General features: G+C 54.0%; 1 protein-coding gene across 1 annotated transcript in view; it reads left to right on the top strand.

The window, feature by feature from the left end:
* Nucleotides 1-17,362, top strand: part of TANC1 (tetratricopeptide repeat, ankyrin repeat and coiled-coil containing 1) — a 296,536-nt gene that overhangs the window by 253,833 nt on the left and 25,341 nt on the right. The window contains exons 14-17 of the mRNA XM_045298122.1: nucleotides 3,158-3,266; nucleotides 4,595-4,717; nucleotides 12,057-12,293; nucleotides 15,148-15,333. Of these exons, the coding sequence (XP_045154057.1) occupies nucleotides 3,158-3,266; nucleotides 4,595-4,717; nucleotides 12,057-12,293; nucleotides 15,148-15,333 (655 nt within the window). The remainder of the gene's footprint in view (nucleotides 1-3,157; nucleotides 3,267-4,594; nucleotides 4,718-12,056; nucleotides 12,294-15,147; nucleotides 15,334-17,362) is intronic.

Genomic DNA, 17,362 nt, shown 5'->3' with positions numbered 1-17,362 from the left:
TCCCCTGTGAAAAGGCAGCTCAGATGAGTAATGCCGCTTTGCCACGTGGTTTTCCTGCATTGCCCTTTCTTGGCCAAGGGTTGGCGATGGCACATCCTCTCCACTTGTGTACAAAAGCTTTCTTGGACTGCCAGAATTTCAGAAGTTCTTAGTTCCTTTGGAAGAGCAGCTCGGCAGGGCCAGATGATGCTTTGGCTCACCATGCCCTTCCAGACCCCCATCCAATCCCTTTTCTGAAGGGAGTCAGATGTGGGGCGTAGGATGCCAGCTGTGGGAGCAGCCGTTTTTCGTGGCTTCTGTTCCTCACCTGCCCCTGGTCCTCCATCTCACGAGCAAGCATGTAGATCCCACAGGCAGGGCTCAGATGCGTCTAGGGGTGCACGGGGCTCTCTGTCATTAGGTCCGGCTTGTCTCATTTTTTATTTGGGTTTCTCCTCAGAGTAACAGATGGGAATGATGGGATTTCTAAACCCAGACGCCTCATTCACAGTGAGCTTCTATTTGTACTTCAGGCGTGGGGTGGTATAAACGGCTCCACGTGTGTGGTCTGGAAGTAGATATGGTGAGGGGTTGAGAGATTGTTAGAGATGCTGATGTCCAATACTGGTGTGACTGAGGGCTCTGCCCCTGGAGGCAGCTCACGGGCCTTGGCCGGCTTCTTTGCTTCAGCAGTTGCTGCTCTCTCTAGGTCTGAATTACCCCTGTGCCTTCATCGTCAGGGACCCAGCAAGCACCTAAACCCTTCCTTTCCTTTTGACCATCCTGACTGGAGCTGGAGGTCCCGAAATGAGGGGCACAAGCACGAGTCAGCCGTGCACTGCCTCCTGATACCCCAACGTGGACATGGGGAGTGGAGGGGCAGGATTTCAGTAGACGGGAGCGAGCTAGGAGGCCCTGTCTGTGGCCTGGGGTCAGAGGGCACAGGCCATAGCCTGGCAGCAGCAAGTCTCGTGGGGACCTCTTGCCGTGGGAGCAGAGGAGCAGCCTGAAGGAGCTCTCAGAAGGATTCTCTGGGGAGTGTGGCCTTCGAGCCGCCATCTCCGGAGAACCGTCGCGGGTGTGGAGTGCCCATGTGACTGAAGCGTGGGCACATGGGACCAAAGTGGGGGAGAGAGCCTGGTCGAGGGAGTGGGGACAGAAAAGAGACAGGCCTTGATGACTGAGATGGACAGGTGTCACTTGCTTGGCCTTGAGGGAGAGTCCGAGACGTCGAGCCTGGAAACGGGCGGTGGTTTTGCCTTTAGAGGGAGTCGGGAAGCCGGGTGGGGTGGGGTGGGTTTTGGAGGCAGGGGGCTGGCTTCACGTTGTCAGAGTCTGAGCTTGCACGGGCAGCAGCTGTCCCTCGGCGGGCAGTGACCAAAGCCCAGCAGCCCCACTGCTGTCACGTTGGAAATCCTTATGGGAACAGACCTCCCATCTTTCTCCTGCAGAGTGGCTGGTCACCCACCGTGCCACACCAAGGCCCCTTGGATGGTGGCAGGTGGTTCTAGAGCACGTGAGAGATTTAGAGAGAGTTGGAGGCATTGATGGGGGGAGACGGTGGTGGGACGGACGTGGAAGTGAGTGTCCTTAGTGACCCTTTAATACCGCTCCTCGTGTGGTGGTGACCCCCAACCATAAAATTATTTCCGTCGCTACTTCCGAACTATAATGTTACTACTGTTGTGTATCGGGCGACCCCAAAGGGGTTGTGACCCACAGGTTGAGAACCGCTGAGTTAGAGGAAAAGAGAGCGGGACTTCTGGGGCTTGGAGGACGCAGTGGGGAAAGCCGGTGAGGGTTAGAAATGCTGTCAAGCCGTGACAACGTGAGGGTTCAGAGGCAAGCTGTTTGTCACTGCGGGAGGAGGGTTCTAGGTCCGTAGGGAATGCCTCCCGCTGGCCCACGAGGAGTGAATGAGGAGAGACTCGGCATTCTGGGGTGGAGAGGGAGAGAGGTGAGAGGTTTGGGGTTGAGCGTGAGGGGAGGTTCTGTGCTTTTTAAGCAAGCAAGAGCCCGGGGCATGGTTGGAAACGTCACTAGGACAATGTGGAGCATGGGTAAACACCTGGAAGTCATCGTGGAAGCGCAGAAAGGGGAAATGAGGGGGCATGGAAGACAGGGTTGAGTGAATGGGCTACCTGCCCTCTCTGTTTCCGTTGGCTGTGCTTGGCACCATTAGCACTGTTCCAGGTCCTGGTCTCCTCCAGCCCCGAGAGCTCTTCAAGGGAAGCTCCTGGGCTCATGACCCGTGGGATTCCCAGTACCAGCCATTGTGGGGATGGTCCAAAGGTGGATGTCGAGTGAGCAAATGGATTAGGAACAAAGGAATCGTGTTACTCTGGTGAAGGCTCGAGTTTGCACATGGGGCAGACCGGAGTCCAAATCTCTCTCCCCTCAGTCATTTATTTATCAGTCCTTTGATCTTGAGCAGGCCTCTGAACCCTAATTCTCGGTGATTCAGTTAGAGTGTGGGCCTGCCAGGTCATAGACAGTTAATATACACAAGCTTTAGAAAACTAAGAGGAGCCCTGGTGCCCTATGGCTACGGGTTGGGCTGTGACCGCTGAGGTCCCCAGTTTGAAACCGCCAACCACTCCAGGGGAGAAAGATTGAGCTACTCCTATAGCGAGTTACAGTCTCAGAAAACCCTGCCCTGGAAGGTTGCTATGAGTTGGCATCAGCATGGACTTGATGGCAGTGAGTTTATGTTTTCAGAAAATGAACGTGCTTCTGGGTACCAGTAGACTTAGAAGGCGGCACGTGGGCCCCTGAAGCCAGGAGGGAAGGAAGAGGGGTGGGTAGGCTGTAGGGGAGTTACGGGCGTGGGGTGGTTTTCTCCACAGTCGGTGGGGAACTGTGCTTAACTGAAAGCCCTGGAAAGCTGTTTGCCTGCCACCCGGTCAGGCCCAGCCTCAGCATTCAGCTTGGTGTGACTGTCACGTAGTCTTTGTGGTCAGGCCACAAAGCCACAGAGGCTGAGAATGCATCTGCTCGAGGTTGGGAAGACAGCCCTGGCTGGAGGGTGGGACCAGCCTCTGGGCAGCTCACCGGGAAGGACCAGGCCTGGGGCCCCGGTGGGTGGTAGCCAGTGGTTTCCAGGGGGACCACGGGGGCTCTCTGGGGAGAGCAGAAGTCCAGAGCCCGCTGGTCACGAGCCCTGTGTGTCTCATCTTAGGAACGGGCACGCCCTGCTGGCCTTCCTGTTCTCTCGGCAGGACGGCAAGCTGAACCGCCAGCAGACCGTGGAGCTGGGCCACCACATCCTGAAGGCACACATTTTCAAGGTGAGACGCCCGCCGCTGATCCCGGGGCTGGTGTCTTTATCGTCGTCGGCGTCCGTCTGTCGGAAAACTTGGAAAGCTGTGAAGCCAGAAACCTCGGGGACTCCGATCCCCGCACCCTGAAAGGAACGGCCTTCCTGCCTCCCGTCAGTCAGGCCCTGGCAATTCGTTCCTTATTCTGTCCCATCCCGTCTGTGCATCTGAGCCCAGTGGTGGTGCTGAACTCGTCCCCTTCGGATATCTTTCAAGTTCCTTTTACCCTGCAGGCTACACTTGCTTGCTTTCTTCCTTCTTGTGATGCATGACACACAATCTTTGACGATGGAGCCGTCTCCACATGGGCAGACCAGCGACACATTGTTGCTGCTTAGCACGAGGACACACTTCACATGTCCGCTCCTCCCCAGGTGACCACCCCGAGCGCTCTGTCCGCACCCGCTCGCTCTAGGTCATTTCACTGGCGTGGGGGCGCAGCGCATCTGTGGCTTTGTGCTGCCGTGTTTTCAGGTTCCTCCACACTGGACGCACATCAGGGCTTCAGTCCACGTAGTGGCTGAGTTCCATTTATGATGAATTCAAAGAGTGTGAGGAAATCTCAGTATCTCTTCATGCTATTTTTTCCCCACGAACCCTTTGAAAGCTCTCAGATATACATTATTTTATTAACCCATTCGTCTTTTGATGGACACTTGGGCCGTGTCCACCGTGTGGTGGCCACGATGAATGGTGCCACAAACGGGTGCACGGCTGTCTGTCCGAGACCCTGCCTTGCGGTCTGCTGGGTACGGACTGAGCAGAGGAGTCGCTGGGTCACAGGGTGATTCCGTGTTTCCTGTTTGAAGCATCTCCGCGTGTTCTCCATAGTCTGCATTCCCGCCAGCAGTGGGTGAGGATTCGCATTTCTCCACACTCAGCAGTTCCTGTAGTTCCGGATTTTTCACCAGTAGCCATCCCAGTGGGTGTGAAGCTAGGTCTCACTATGGTTTTGATTTTTCACATCTTTCACGGTGTAATGGCCTTGGGCTCATTGGCCATTTGCATTTCTTTGTCCACTCAATCCTTTGGCCTGTTTTTAAATTGTGTCGTCTGCCCTGTTGTTGAGTTACAGGATTTCTCCATGCATTCTTTATCGTAAGTCCTCAACTACACGCTTCCCACATGTGCCCTTCCATTCTGTGGGCAGGCTGTCACCTGGGGCAGAGCCTGACCAGGCGCACAGGTCCAGGCGTCCTTGGGGTGGGGCACCCCTGTGACCATGTCCGCTTTCACAACTGAGGATGTATTTGGGGAAGGAGAGGAGACCTGAGGCACGTGTGTCTGGCTGTTCCCAGGGCCTCAGCAAGAAGATGGGAATCTCCTCAAGCCACCTCCAAGCCCTGTGGATCGGTTACAGCACAGAGGGGCTGTCTGCCGCCCTCGCTTCGCTCAGGAACCTCTACACTCCCAACGTGAAGGTGAGGCCCCCCCCCTGCTGCCCCCTGGCACGGGCCCGGAGGAGAGGGTATCCAGGAGCCTCTCTTCTGCCAGTTTGCCTCTAGAAGGGTAGCTTCTGGTCAGACAGGAAAGCAGGGAAGTCGGGCGGCTGCTTTGGGAGCACATGCTCCAGTGTGAGGAAGCAAGGGTCAGAGACAGCTCCAGGGGAAAGTGAGTTTTTATTTTAATCATTTTACTGGGGACTCGTATAACAATCCATGCATCCAGTGTCTCAGATACTTTTGTGCCTGTTGCCATCATCCTTTTCAAAACAGTTTCTTTCTACTTGAACTCTTGGTATCAGCTCCTCATTTTATTTTATTCCTCCCTCTCCCACCCTCATGAACCCTTGATAAATGATAAATTATTATTATTTTCATATCTTACACCATCCGCTGTCTCCCTTCACCCATGTTTCTGTTGTTCGTCACTGGGGGTGAGGGGGTGGGGGTGTTATATGTCCATCATTGTGATCGGTTCCCCCTTTCTCCCCCCACCTTACCTTTACCCTCATGGTGTTGCTACTCCTGTTATTGTTCTGAGGGGGTTATCTGTCTTGGATTCCGTGTGTCGAGAGCTCTTATCTGTCCCAGTGTACATGCTCTGGTCTAGTCGGATTTGAAAGGTAGAACTGGGGTCATGATAGTGGGCAGGGGTGGGGGAAGCATTAAAGAGCTGTAGGAATGTTGTTTCACCAATGCCGATACTACTCCCTGACTGACTGTCCCTTCCTTGTGGTCCTTCTGTGAGGGCATGCCTAGTTGTCTACAGATGGGCTTTGGGTCTCTCAACGATATGATTGTTTGGGGTCCTCTGATGCCTGATACCTGATCCTGTCTATACCTAGTGATCACCCAGGCTGGTGTGCTTCTTCCATGTGGGCTTTGTTGCTTCCCTGCTAGATGGCCACTTGTTTAACTTCAAGCCTTTAAGACCCCAGATGCTATATCTCTTAGTAGCCAGACACCATCAGCTTTCTTCACATTTGTTTATGTGCACGTTTTGTTTACAGTGATCATGTTGGGAAAGTGAGCATCACCTTAAAGAAATAGAGGAAGGAAGTAGGAGTCAAAGGACATTTATAGAGGTATCAGTACAGGCATGCACCTATGTAAATATATTAATATATCATGATAGGTATATGGGTCTATGTACATATGTTTATATGTTAAGGATTAAGGTAGCAGACGGACATTGGGCCTCGACTCCCTGGTAAGTGTTTTTTAATGTGTTTACCCTGGTGATGCGGTGGTTACACATTGGTCTGCTAACTACAGGTCAGCAGTTCAAAACCACCAGCTGCTCTGTGGGAGAAAGATGAGGCTTTCTACTCCCATAAAAAGAATTACAACTCTGGAAGCCCACAGGAGCTACCTGCCCTATAGGATAGATCCCTGTGAGACGGAATTGCCTCGAGGACAATGCGCATGGGGGTTTGTTTTTAGTTGGGGTACCCCCTACTGGCTCATAGAAAACAGAACATTGACAAGCGACAGAAAGGGATGAGCACACCGAGAGGATGCTGGGAAAGGCTTTCGAGCACGCACACGTGTATTTGTGATTATGGAAGGAGTCTTGGGAGCTTGCCCCATGAGCTAAGAGCTTCGTGGAACTGGGCCGTGACGAGCATGTCGCAGTATTGTGCTGAGCTTTTGAGGGTCGATTGTCCTTCCCCGTTTAATGCAAGCCAAGCCTCTAAAGCTTAGAGAAGCCAGGCCTCCAGGAAAAGCCACAGAGCTTGGCATCCGAGCTTGGCTGGCCGGTGGAAAAAAGCCAGCCAGTCAAGAACAGGGGTGCTGGGCACCTGCCTTCCACTTAGCCTTGCGTTTGTCCACTGGCAGTAGAGAGTGGACACCCGCTAAGAGATGTAACCCGCGGAGGCACTTCCTGGGGACCTACAGGGCCTATCCCTTTGTGCGTCTGTCCTTGCAGAGCACTTCCTGTGTCTGGTTTGCCGGGTGCGCTGCCTGCTTCTCGGTGGCCTCTGGCCTTCTGGGTGTAGAGGCCCAGGGCTAGGAAAGGAGCAACCTGAGAGACTGGGTCGCGGGAAGCCCGGCTGAGTCCATGCCGCCTAGTGCAGGGCCTTTGTTGACAGCCGGAGAAGACGACGGCCCGGTGGAGCAGACGGGGTCTGGCAAGGGTAAGGGGACCCCCTCCTCCAGGTTGGCGTGGCCCCTGTGTGGGATTGAGGCTTTAGAGCCGGGGTCCTCAAAAGTTTTTAAACGGGGCCAGGTCACTGTCCCTCAGACCGGTTGGAGGGCCGGACTGTAGTTTAAAAAAACTATGAACAAATTCTTATGCACACTGCACATATCTTATTTTGAAGTAAAAAAAGAAGCAGGGCAAAAACACCCGGCGGGCCGGATAAATGTCCTCGGCGGCCCGCATGTGGCCCACGCGCGGGCCGTAGTCTGAGGACGCCCGGTTTAGAGGCCGAGGGTTCCGAGGGCCGACACCTGGGCACAGCACAGACTGTAATTACACACGTGACACCTCTGCGCTCCCTAAGTGTTCACTGACTTGGGTGATCTCACGCGCCAGGCTTGTCTTTGTGAGTGTTGCAGTGTCTGATGAATCCTACACGCTGTGTGTGTGTGTGTGTGTGTGTTTGAATACAAATATTAGGAGTCCTAGTGGTGTCGTGGGTAAGCACTCAAATACTAAGCAAAAACTCTGGTTCAAGGGCACCGGCCTCTGCACAGGAGACAGATGTGGCAGGACGGCCTCCAGGAGGCCCGTGGGGACAGCGCTGCGCTGTGATGGGGTCGTCGTGAAGTGGAACGGGTGTAATAACAGTAGATTTCACTTTGGTTTTTAAAATATATGTATGTGTTTGTTTATCTTTAAGTTAGGTGCTTGTTTTTTGAGTTTTATATGTGAACCTTTTTATTTTATAAATTGTTTACAGATCAGGGTACCCGAAGGCACCCCCCTTTTTGGGAGTGGTGGTAGGTTTTTATCTTTTTGTACTTGGTAGAATTCGTTTCAAAGTCCTGCACTGATCCAGGGCACTCTTACCGTCCGGCGGAAGCCCCTCTAATAGAAAGGCAGAAACCATCTACATTTGGACGTTAGTCCAAGAAGTTACGAGTTTCATTTCACTCAGATTTTCTGGAAAGTCGCCCTGAGGCTGCTGAAGTCACGTCGCTTTAGCTTTGTTTCAGCCCAAGTCTGCCTCTGGGCTTCTCCGTCCGTGCTTAATAAAAACCTGTGACGGCGAGAAGCGAGAACGGAGTGAGAGAAACGTGGCGACGTCTGTTTCTACGACTTAAATGAATGTTGGGCACAGAAGTTACCCTTTTCTCGGGATGTGGAGAAACGTCCATGGAACGCGTCTCCCTGCTATTGAAGACGGGCTTTTTCGGACCGTAAGTTAAAAGGTAGCGTGTGGTCCTGTAAGGAGTTCAGCCCTCCTGGGAAGTAAAGTCCCCTGCACCGTACTTGGAACCTTCTCAGGATTCTTCATCTCGACGCTGCTGCTGTTGTTGCTCTTGTTGCTTTTCTGATGCTGTGGTGTCCCCGACATCCGCCCCACTCCCCCGATTTCAGCCACTTGGCTGTAGAGTTTTAAGGCTTTCTTTCCATTACCCTTCCGCTTCCTCTGTCTTTGGAGAAGAAAAGGTTTCCACAGAGCCTTGAACAAATTACAGTCATTGAAAAGTATGCGTGCAATTAAGGGGACCTTTTTTTAGAGAGTGTTAAGTGTTGTCGCACAGGAATGGATGTCATTTTGAGCAGTGATTGCCGTTTGCCACGTTGGTAAATTAAAGTGACTTAACTTGCTCAGGAATGATTACTTGGTGTAGGTGACGCTTCCTTTTAGTGGCAGGCCAGTGATTTCTAACAACGTGGTCTCCTTTTACCAGGTCAGGTTGTGCCACCCGCACCTGGCTGACCCGCTGGGGTCCTGGCCCCCGGGGCCCCCGGGCACCCGTCCAGCCTGTTGTTTGTTCATGCCATCTCCCAGGACCACTCGCTGCCAGCCACGGACTCCCCAGGGCTCAGGCCCCAGGGAATTCAGCCCGTGCTGCGCTGCGTCTCCCAGGCTGAAGGCAGGCGGGTAGGGCATGAGAAGTCTGGCTGACACTTCACTCTACCTTCCCAGCGCTGGGGGGTCCACACTTCACAGTGAGTGTGGTTAAATGAGCCCCCCTCCGTAAACGCACAGAGAAGTCGCTGTTTTCTGAGTGGGCAGCTGTGTCTGGGCCCCACCCCTGCCTGCTCTGGGCGGTCATCAAATCCAGCAGTGTGGGGATAGTACTGCCACTTTCAAGGGCTGTCAAAGAAAGACTTCTGGGGTGGTGATCGGAAAATGTCCGTGTGGGGAAAAACATCTTCCTTTAACTCCCTGCTGTCTGTCTGAGGCAGAGCTGCTGCCTGTTGTGCAGGACTGCTCTGTGGCTTCTTTAGCTCCGTGGCCAGAGCGCCTCGCTGCCCGCCGTACACTGGAGAGTAAGGAGGAGAGGCCACATGTCGTTGGAAGCTGAGCTGGGCGTTAAGGTGGCTGGGGAAAGGTCTGGCCTTTGCCACATGCTCAGGATGAGTGGCTTTCACTGGTGTTGGGCCTCCTCTGTGGCTGAGGTGGTGCTGCTGCCTCCCTCGGGAGCCTCCGGGGGTGTCCCAGGTGCACAGGTGGTTGTGGGGACCAGCTGCCTGCCTTGAGGCCCTGGGTAATCCACACCCCCTCACCCCCCGCCCCACGTCCGAGGTCGGTGCTGGTGACCAGCACCAGGCAGGTTGCGTGGGGATGTGGAGCAGGGTCACCCGGCACCATGGGCAGAGCCGGCCATCTGTGCCTTGCAGGGCCCAAGGTCTGTGCTCTTGTCCCTCCTCCTGTCGACTGGCCCTGGGCCGAACGCGGGGTGGGGTGTGTGTGTGTGTACACTTTCATGGTGGTCTTTTCAAAGCAACACCGTTTATGTGGCACAGCGGGCTTCACTCCCCGGTCAGCTCAGGTGAGGGTGCTGAGGCTTAGGGCACTTGTCGCTGACCGCAGATCCCACCGCTGGGGTGCGCTGCCCCTGAGCAAGCCCATGTGCTGTGGCTGCTTCAATCACCTGATATGTTTACAGCCGTGGCTGCCAACCAGAGTCCTCTGGGTGCCCACTGGAAACCTTGCCAGCTCCCCGGGTGGTTTCAGGTCTGCCAGGGTGCAGACCATGCGTGACAAGAAGAGTCACAAACGGGGAGGGCATTCGTTAGTCAGAAAACATACTTCACAGCAGCAGCAGCAGAGGATAGGTATTCCCCAGGGATCGGGAGGTGTGAATCGGTGGTGATAAACATGTTTAGAAACCAGCTGCAGCTAATGAAGCACACGCCTTCCAGCTTTAGGCTTGTCTTGAACAAGGATGGTGACCAAGTGACCCTTCCAACGCTGTGACTGAAGAAGAGCTGTTGGGCAGAAAACCAGAGGGGACATTTTTTTTTTAGGAAGCACCTTGAAGCACAGAGGGGTTGAGCAATTTTCTGAAAATCACAGTCTGTTAGTGAAGAGACGTGTGGATGCGCTGGTCTCTCCCTTCCTCCTTACGCCCCCATCTCTCTCAAGTGCCTCCTGGGTCTCCAGGGAATGGATTGCGGGGCATGAGGGAGAGAGCCATCCTGGGAGTCAACAACTCTTCCTGCCCTTCTCCTGGCCAGAGTCTAGTGTACACCACATGGTGGTGGGTGTGTTTGGGTATAGAGCCTCAGGGTTCGCACATGCGCTCCGAACAGAGAACCAGCTTTCCACATCCCCAAATATATTGTCCCGTTTTAAAAAATAACTTTGGAATCCTATTCCCTGGTTGATTTCATTGCCAACCCCGTAGGGGCTAGAGCTGGCCGGCCAGGGAGGGCTTAGATGGTTTGCCGGAGGCCGTGCATGCAGCATCAGTGCTGGGACAGGAGCACATTTCCTGGGCCACGTGTCTTCTCCCTTTAATCCACCCCCGCTGGCTGACAGTGGAGGCTGGACAGGGCCCAGCCTGGGTCTGGTTCTATGAAGACCCTCTCTGATGGTGCAGATGACTGGGTGGGCTTGTCGGCAGGCGGGGAGGTCCTCAGCACTGTGGACAGACCTGCCTGTTTTTTGTTTTTTTGTTATTTTAATGCCCGGCCCCAACCAGACCTGCCTGTTTTGAACTGTCAGTGGGAGTTGACATCTGGGCATCCCCGTCCCCGGAGGGGCTCTTCTCTGCCTGAGAAGTTAAGGCAGACAAAGGCTTAGCTTGGAAATGGAGAGAGAAGGTTGGTCTTCGGGGCTGGGTGGAGGCAGGCTTGTGGGAGGGGCTGCTTTTCTCTGGGAGAAGGGCGGTCCAGGTCAGGGTGGAGGCCGTGGAGCCAGGTGGGCCGGGCACAGTGCAGGGAGAGCTGGGTCGCATGGGGCTCGAGCCTCTGGGCAGCCATGGTGTCGTCACCTCTCCGCTGTGGGGGATGGACAGCTGTTTGGGACCAGTTAAGAAAACAGTTGAAAGAAGCGCAGCAGACACTTGGTAGTGTTAGAGGAGGGTTGGTTTGTTTTGGGGGGGAGGGCTGTCATTTTAAAATTGACTTTAAATAAGCTGAAGATGGAAGATGGGTGGCGGTGTTACGTTGTGAGGTGCCACGGCATCAGTTCTGCCCTCCAGGAGCCCTGCACAACGGAAGGAAACACGACCGGCCCTGCACCGTCTGCACCAGGGTCCTTGTGTTCGAGGCCTCAGAGCGGCCTCTGCGCGCGGCCTTCCTGAGAGGGCCTCCCTCCTCTTCGCCATCCCTCTGGGTGGTCATGAGAGCTAAAACCTGGTAGACGTGGTCCCGGGCCTTTATTTTCAAGTCTGTAGTGTTACAAACAACGACAGCTCTCGCCTTGATGACGGACACCCGTGGGTGGTGGAGATGGTCACTCATGGAACAGCAGATGCTCCTGGAGAAGGGTGTGCTGCTGACCGCCCGGGGGCACGTGGACTTGTTCTTGCTCTGCGGCTGCTTAGGGGGGGCTTCCTGGTAACGTTAAAGAGTCTTATGTGTATTTGCGTTGAAGGCAAGACTTCTCCCACTCAATGACCAGGAGCCTCTTCGCTGGATTCAGAGGTGGTTTTCAAAGCAGCATCAGTGCTCCCGGGAGCTTGTTACAAATGCCCATTCTCTGGCACCACCCCAGACCTGGTGCTGCCACTGGCTGCCGGGTGCGCAGCGTCTTCCCAATCCTAAGCTGGGGTGATTGTGACACACTGGGTCACACTGGCTCAGTGGACCCCTGAGAAGACTGACCCTCCCCTCCCCCAGACATGCTGTGGGAACCGACAGTTACCTGAGTAACATAGATCATCTTGCTGGGGTTGTCTTGGCCCACAGGTGAGCCGTCTCCTGATCTTGGGAGGAGCCAATGTGAACTACCGGACGGAAGTGTTAAACAATGCCCCCATCCTGTGTGTCCAGTCTCACCTTGGTCACGAGGAAGTCGTCACTCTGCTCCTGGAATTTGGCGCCTTCCTGGACGGAATGTCTGAGAACGGCATGACTGCCCTCTGCTATGCGGCAGCTGCGGGCCACATGAAGCTGGTGTGTCTGCTGGCTAAGAAGGGGGCTAGGGTAAGCATGGCTGTCCCCGCTGGGGGTCTGGGCAGGGGGGCCTCTTTTCATGTCATGGATAGAATTTTGTTCATTGTTTTAAAAATGGTAAATATGAAGGGGCTTCACAGAGCTGTTGGGAAAATGCTATAATTTCCTCATCCAGTTTCCCATGACTATCTGGAAGGCCCTTCTGATTGTTGACAAGAGCCCTGGTGGCATGGGCGGTTAGGAGTGGGGCTGATAAACTCATGGTCAGCAGTTCAAATCCACCAGATGCTCTGAGGGAAAATGATGAGGCTTTCTGATCCCGTACAGATTGCCGGCCTCGGAAACCCACAGAGGCAGTTCTGCCCTGCCCTGTCAGGTCATTATGAATCAGAATTGAGTCCATGCTGAGTTGGTATTTGGGCCTCTGCTTCACCATGGGTGACATTACCATCTCATCGAGAGCTAGCACCACCTCCGGTTTTTCACTTCACTCTTCCCAGAAACTCTGGAGCGCCCCGCCCCCCAGGTCGTTGTCAGAATTGTCTCCCTCTGGGCAGCCCTCCTGTTGTCTCGACTGTCCTCTGCGGTGGGCAGAAGCCACAGTGCGGACAAGGGGCGAGCGGCAGGTGCTGGTGGGTCTGTACTGTCTCCACACGCAGTCCTGACAGAGAGGTGGCCTGGGTGCTTTCTTCATCAGCTCCTACTGAAGTTGCCCTTGGGTTGGGGGAGGGGGGTAGATTACCTGGTGGACATCTGCCCACCAGTAGGGAGTGGTGGGCCATCCTTTCAAAAGGTTGCAAAGGATGACCTGGAAGTGAGTGCCCTGTTGGTTGCAGAAGCTTTAAATGTTTGATTTTTTTTTAACCCGTTACTCCTTCTTTCCCCCATATATATATATATGCCCATGCCCCTGGGTGGCATGGAGACTCACTGTGTGTGTAGCCTGCCCCCATCTGTTGGCCAAACCTTCTCCTCACCCCGGGCGGAGGCACTGGCCCCGTTCAGCAATAGCGGCTCCTTTCCCTCCCTCCTCATTCTTTCAAAAGAAGGAACAGTCTTCAGCGCTTTACTCTTCTCGAGAATGCCCAGTAAAAACATACAGCGGCTCACGGGTCTGCACACGTATTTCAGAACCTTGATTGACCTGGTTCTTCAGGCTGTTGTGCAGTCCTCCCACCCGCTGTCCCCAGTCTCCCCTCATTAACACACACGCTCTGTCCCCAAGGCTCCGCTCCAGTCATTCCCATTGTTGCTGCCCTCACTTTGATCCCAAATTGATAAGGCTGTTTCCAGGGTACAAAGGAGATTGGTTTCCTGAATGAGTCTTTTTGAGAATTTGTAGGTTAAGTCAGATTACGTGCCCGCATGGCTCTAATTTAGCCTTACCTTAGGGCAAGGAGCCCAGGTGGCATAGTGGGTTTTGTGTTGGACTGCTAACCGCAAGGGCAGTGGTTCAAACCCACCTGCTGGGCCTTGGAAAGCACTGTGTGGCAGAGGGGTTAGTGCAAGAAGTTCCAAGTGCAGCGAGCGAAGGGTGGCTGTGATGACGAACTGACTGTGCCATAAGGTTGGCTCAGTCACCCTCAAGGTGAGGGCAAATGTCCGTGGCATTCAAAGTCAAGTATGAGGCATCTGTTAGTTGAACCAGTACCCGAGGTGCTTACGGCACAAAAACCCTTACTAGGGAAACTAAACTGTTTTAAGAAGACTCGGGGGAACAATGCTGGTTTAAGGTTTAAAGATGGCCTTTGGGCAATAGTTTCAGGAATTTATCCAGACTCCATGACTCCAGAAAGTCAGGATTCCAGGTTGGTGTGCCTCAGAAGCCCCGCCCTGAAGCCAAAAGATCCGGGATCTGGACAGCCTGGATTGTGGAGAACCCTTGTTTCTCCACTTACTTCACAACTAGACTGTTGGCTGAGTTGCTCAACCTGCGAGGAGGCACAGTCTGCTTCTGTAAAGATTTACCATCAGAGAACTTCACACAACAGTTCTGCTCTGAGTGTTATAAGTGTGGGAAGGGGACCCCTTGGAGCACAACTGTTAAGCACTTGTTTGCTAACCCAAAGGTCAGCAGTTCAAACCCCGCCCCCCTCTCTCCCTCTTTCCCCCACCAATCCGCCCGTGGGAGAAAAGGCCAGGTGATGGGTTCTCAGACAGGTCACAGCCTCAGAGAACCTCTGGGGCAGGTCGGGCTGCAGTGAGTTGGAACCAGTTTGATGGCACACAGCCGCACAACCACAACGCCCCAAAGCCCCGTGCCATCGCGTCCGCACGCAGCGGCCCTGTAGGACAGACTAGAACTGCCCCTGTGGGTTTTCGAGGCTGTAACTCTTCACGGGAGCAGAAAGCTTCCGACTTTTCCCCGTGGAGCAGCTGGTGAGCTCACCTTGGCGATCCTGTGGTTAGCAGCCCGTCCCTAGCCCACCGCACCGCCTCGCCTCTCCTCCACCACAATCACAATGGAGCCAAATGTCTGTCTCTCCGGTTAGGGTGTTCACAGCAGAACAGACACTGCGATGGGCTGACAGCAAGGGGAGAGAGCGTCTTTTGGTTCACCGTCATGGTTTGGAGAGTCCCCCATGTTGTTGCAAGTATCAGTGCTTGTGTTCTCTTCATTGTTGAGCCACATGCCACTCTAAGGGTTCCCTGGTGGCCTCGTGGTTACACGTTGGGCTACTAACTGCAAGGGCGGCAGTTTGAAACCACCAGCTGCTCTGAGGGAGAAAGATGGGCTTTCTGCTTCCAGAAAGAGCTACCGTTTTGGAACGTCGCAGGGCCAACTCTGCCACCGACTCGATGGCATGGGACATATTTCCCTCGGTGTGGTGTCCTCTGAGGGGAGCGGATGCTTAGCTGTGACCTCTCCCTGCTCCTGCCCCAGGTGGACCACTTGGACAAGAAAGGCCAATGTGCACTTGTGCACAGCGCACTGAGGGGCCACGGCGACATTCTCCAGTACCTGCTGACCTGCGAGTGGTCAGACACTCCCCCGCTGACAGGCGCGCTGAAGAAGAGCCAGGCCCTACAGCAGGCGCTGACAGCGGCCGCCAGCATGGGCCACAGCTCGGTGAGTGGTGCCACCTTGGGAGCCTTGAGGCTGGAAGGCTAGAGCCCAGGTGGGTCTCTAACATTGCTAATGACCTCTGAGCCAGGAGCCTGCGGGCACTGAGGGCATAAAAGAGGTGAGGGTGTCAAGGCGGAGCTATTGGTTTTGACCACACATCAGCACCGCCTCATGCAGACCAGTGAAGGCTTTCTTTCCTGTCTTCCGATCGCCCTCCGCCCGGCTCTCTCCCTAGCCAAGTTGCTGTGGGCCTGAACCTGCGATGATGCAGTCTCTTTCCGTAAAGATTTGCAATCTGGAAAACTGGACAGGACAGCTCTGTTCTGCCTTGTAGGGCTGCTCTGAGTTTCATACACTTTGGAAGGACCCGTTGGAGCACAACTGTTCAGCACATGGTTGCTAACCAGAAGGTCAGCAGTTCAAAACCCCCGTACTCTGCCTACCCTCAAGTTCGCTGCCTTCCACGGTTTACCCAGGGATGTGCCCTTTGTCTTGGTGATCTTTTTAAAAATCATCACGTGGAATCCTGGTTCTGCAACTGCTCTTGAGCATTTGAAGGATTTTTAAAAATAGGACTAGAATGCTTTGATGGCACGTGAGAATGCTTGCCATCCGCGGTTCCTAGAACCACATGCAGTGTTGAAATAGAACATGGGTTTCTGGGAGATGTCAGCGCCTCGGCTGGAAAGTGTGCTTGTCATCTCCTGACCCCTTGCCTTTGCTTTAGCTGGGAAGTCAGTAACGTCTCTCTCTCCCGTGCATGTTTCACTCTGTGTTACTGTCAAGAAATGAGAGGTATCGATATCTGAAAAGATTCTTTCCCCAAAATGACTGAAAGCAAAATCTGCATGCAAAGCTGGCTTGCTGGCATTTGGCCTTTGAAACACAGGGAAGGAAGACACACACACACACAAACACACACACACACCAGCCCCTAGCTACCTTCCTTGCTGGCCAATTATTATTATTTTTGCGGGGGGCATTAACTGCTGCATGCATACTCCGTGTTCGGTGGCTATTCATAATCTGGCCATGTTTTTGCATTAACACTGCTGCACGCATACTCAGTGTATACTCATAATCTCACCATGTCATGTCACTTGGTCAGCTGCGCTGTGCCTGAGGAAACTCAGACCGCGAAGGAGCTCTTCTTCAGGACAGTGAGTGGCGCGTGCCCTTTGAGCCTGGTCTCCACGTGTGCTTACCCCGTTGTGAAGCTCGCTGGCAGACAGGCTCTGCAGATAGTCTTGGCACAGCCACTTACTTGTTTCTTGAACTAAAGAGTGGGTTTTATCATCCCAGAGTCTTGAAGGGTATAGAAATTTTATGCTGGGGCTTAAACAGAGTGACAACAACGTAAGTGTATCACAAGGCCATAAGTAAGTGTCAGCAGGCCAGCGCTCCTGGCCAGGTTGCATTCCCGGGGCTGCGGGCTTCCAGCAGCCGCCTGCATCTCTTGGTTCAAGAGGCTTCCTCCGTCTCCAGGGCACCACTTCCCTGTCCACGTCCGTTGTCCCATCTCCTCTTTCCCTCCCACCTGACTTCTCCCAGCTCTTGTCTGGAAGGGCTGTTAGGGGTATGCCAGGCTCACCTGGATAAAACAGAATAAGCTCCCCATCCTAAAATCCTTAACTTATTCATCTGTCAGTGGTTCTCAACCTTCCAAATGCCATGACTCTTGAATGCAGTTCCTTGTGTTGTGGTGACCTCCCCACCCCACCCCCACCACCACCATAAAATTATTTACATTGCTACTTCATAATTGTAATTTTGCTACTGTTATGAATTGGGTAACCGCTGTGTGAAAGGGTCGTTTGACCCCCATGTTGAGAACCACTGGTCTATGTAGACCCTTTTGCACCATATATGGTAGCATTCCTAGGTTCTGGGGATTCGAGCCTGGGCATATTTGGGGTCCATTATCCAGACGCCCACACGGGGCGCGGTTGGGAGGTTTGAGGATGAGTCAAGGATGGTTTCCTCGGGCTCTGCCTCTGCCGTCACTCAAGGCAATCATTGGGCTCGGGGGCGG

This window comes from Echinops telfairi, unplaced genomic scaffold (genome assembly GCF_000313985.2).
Source record: "Echinops telfairi isolate 266 unplaced genomic scaffold, ASM31398v2 ScPeMD7_4;HRSCAF=17, whole genome shotgun sequence".
In the NCBI taxonomy this organism is placed as follows: Eukaryota; Metazoa; Chordata; class Mammalia; order Afrosoricida; family Tenrecidae; genus Echinops; species Echinops telfairi.
This window is presented reverse-complemented; position numbering and strand designations above follow the sequence as displayed.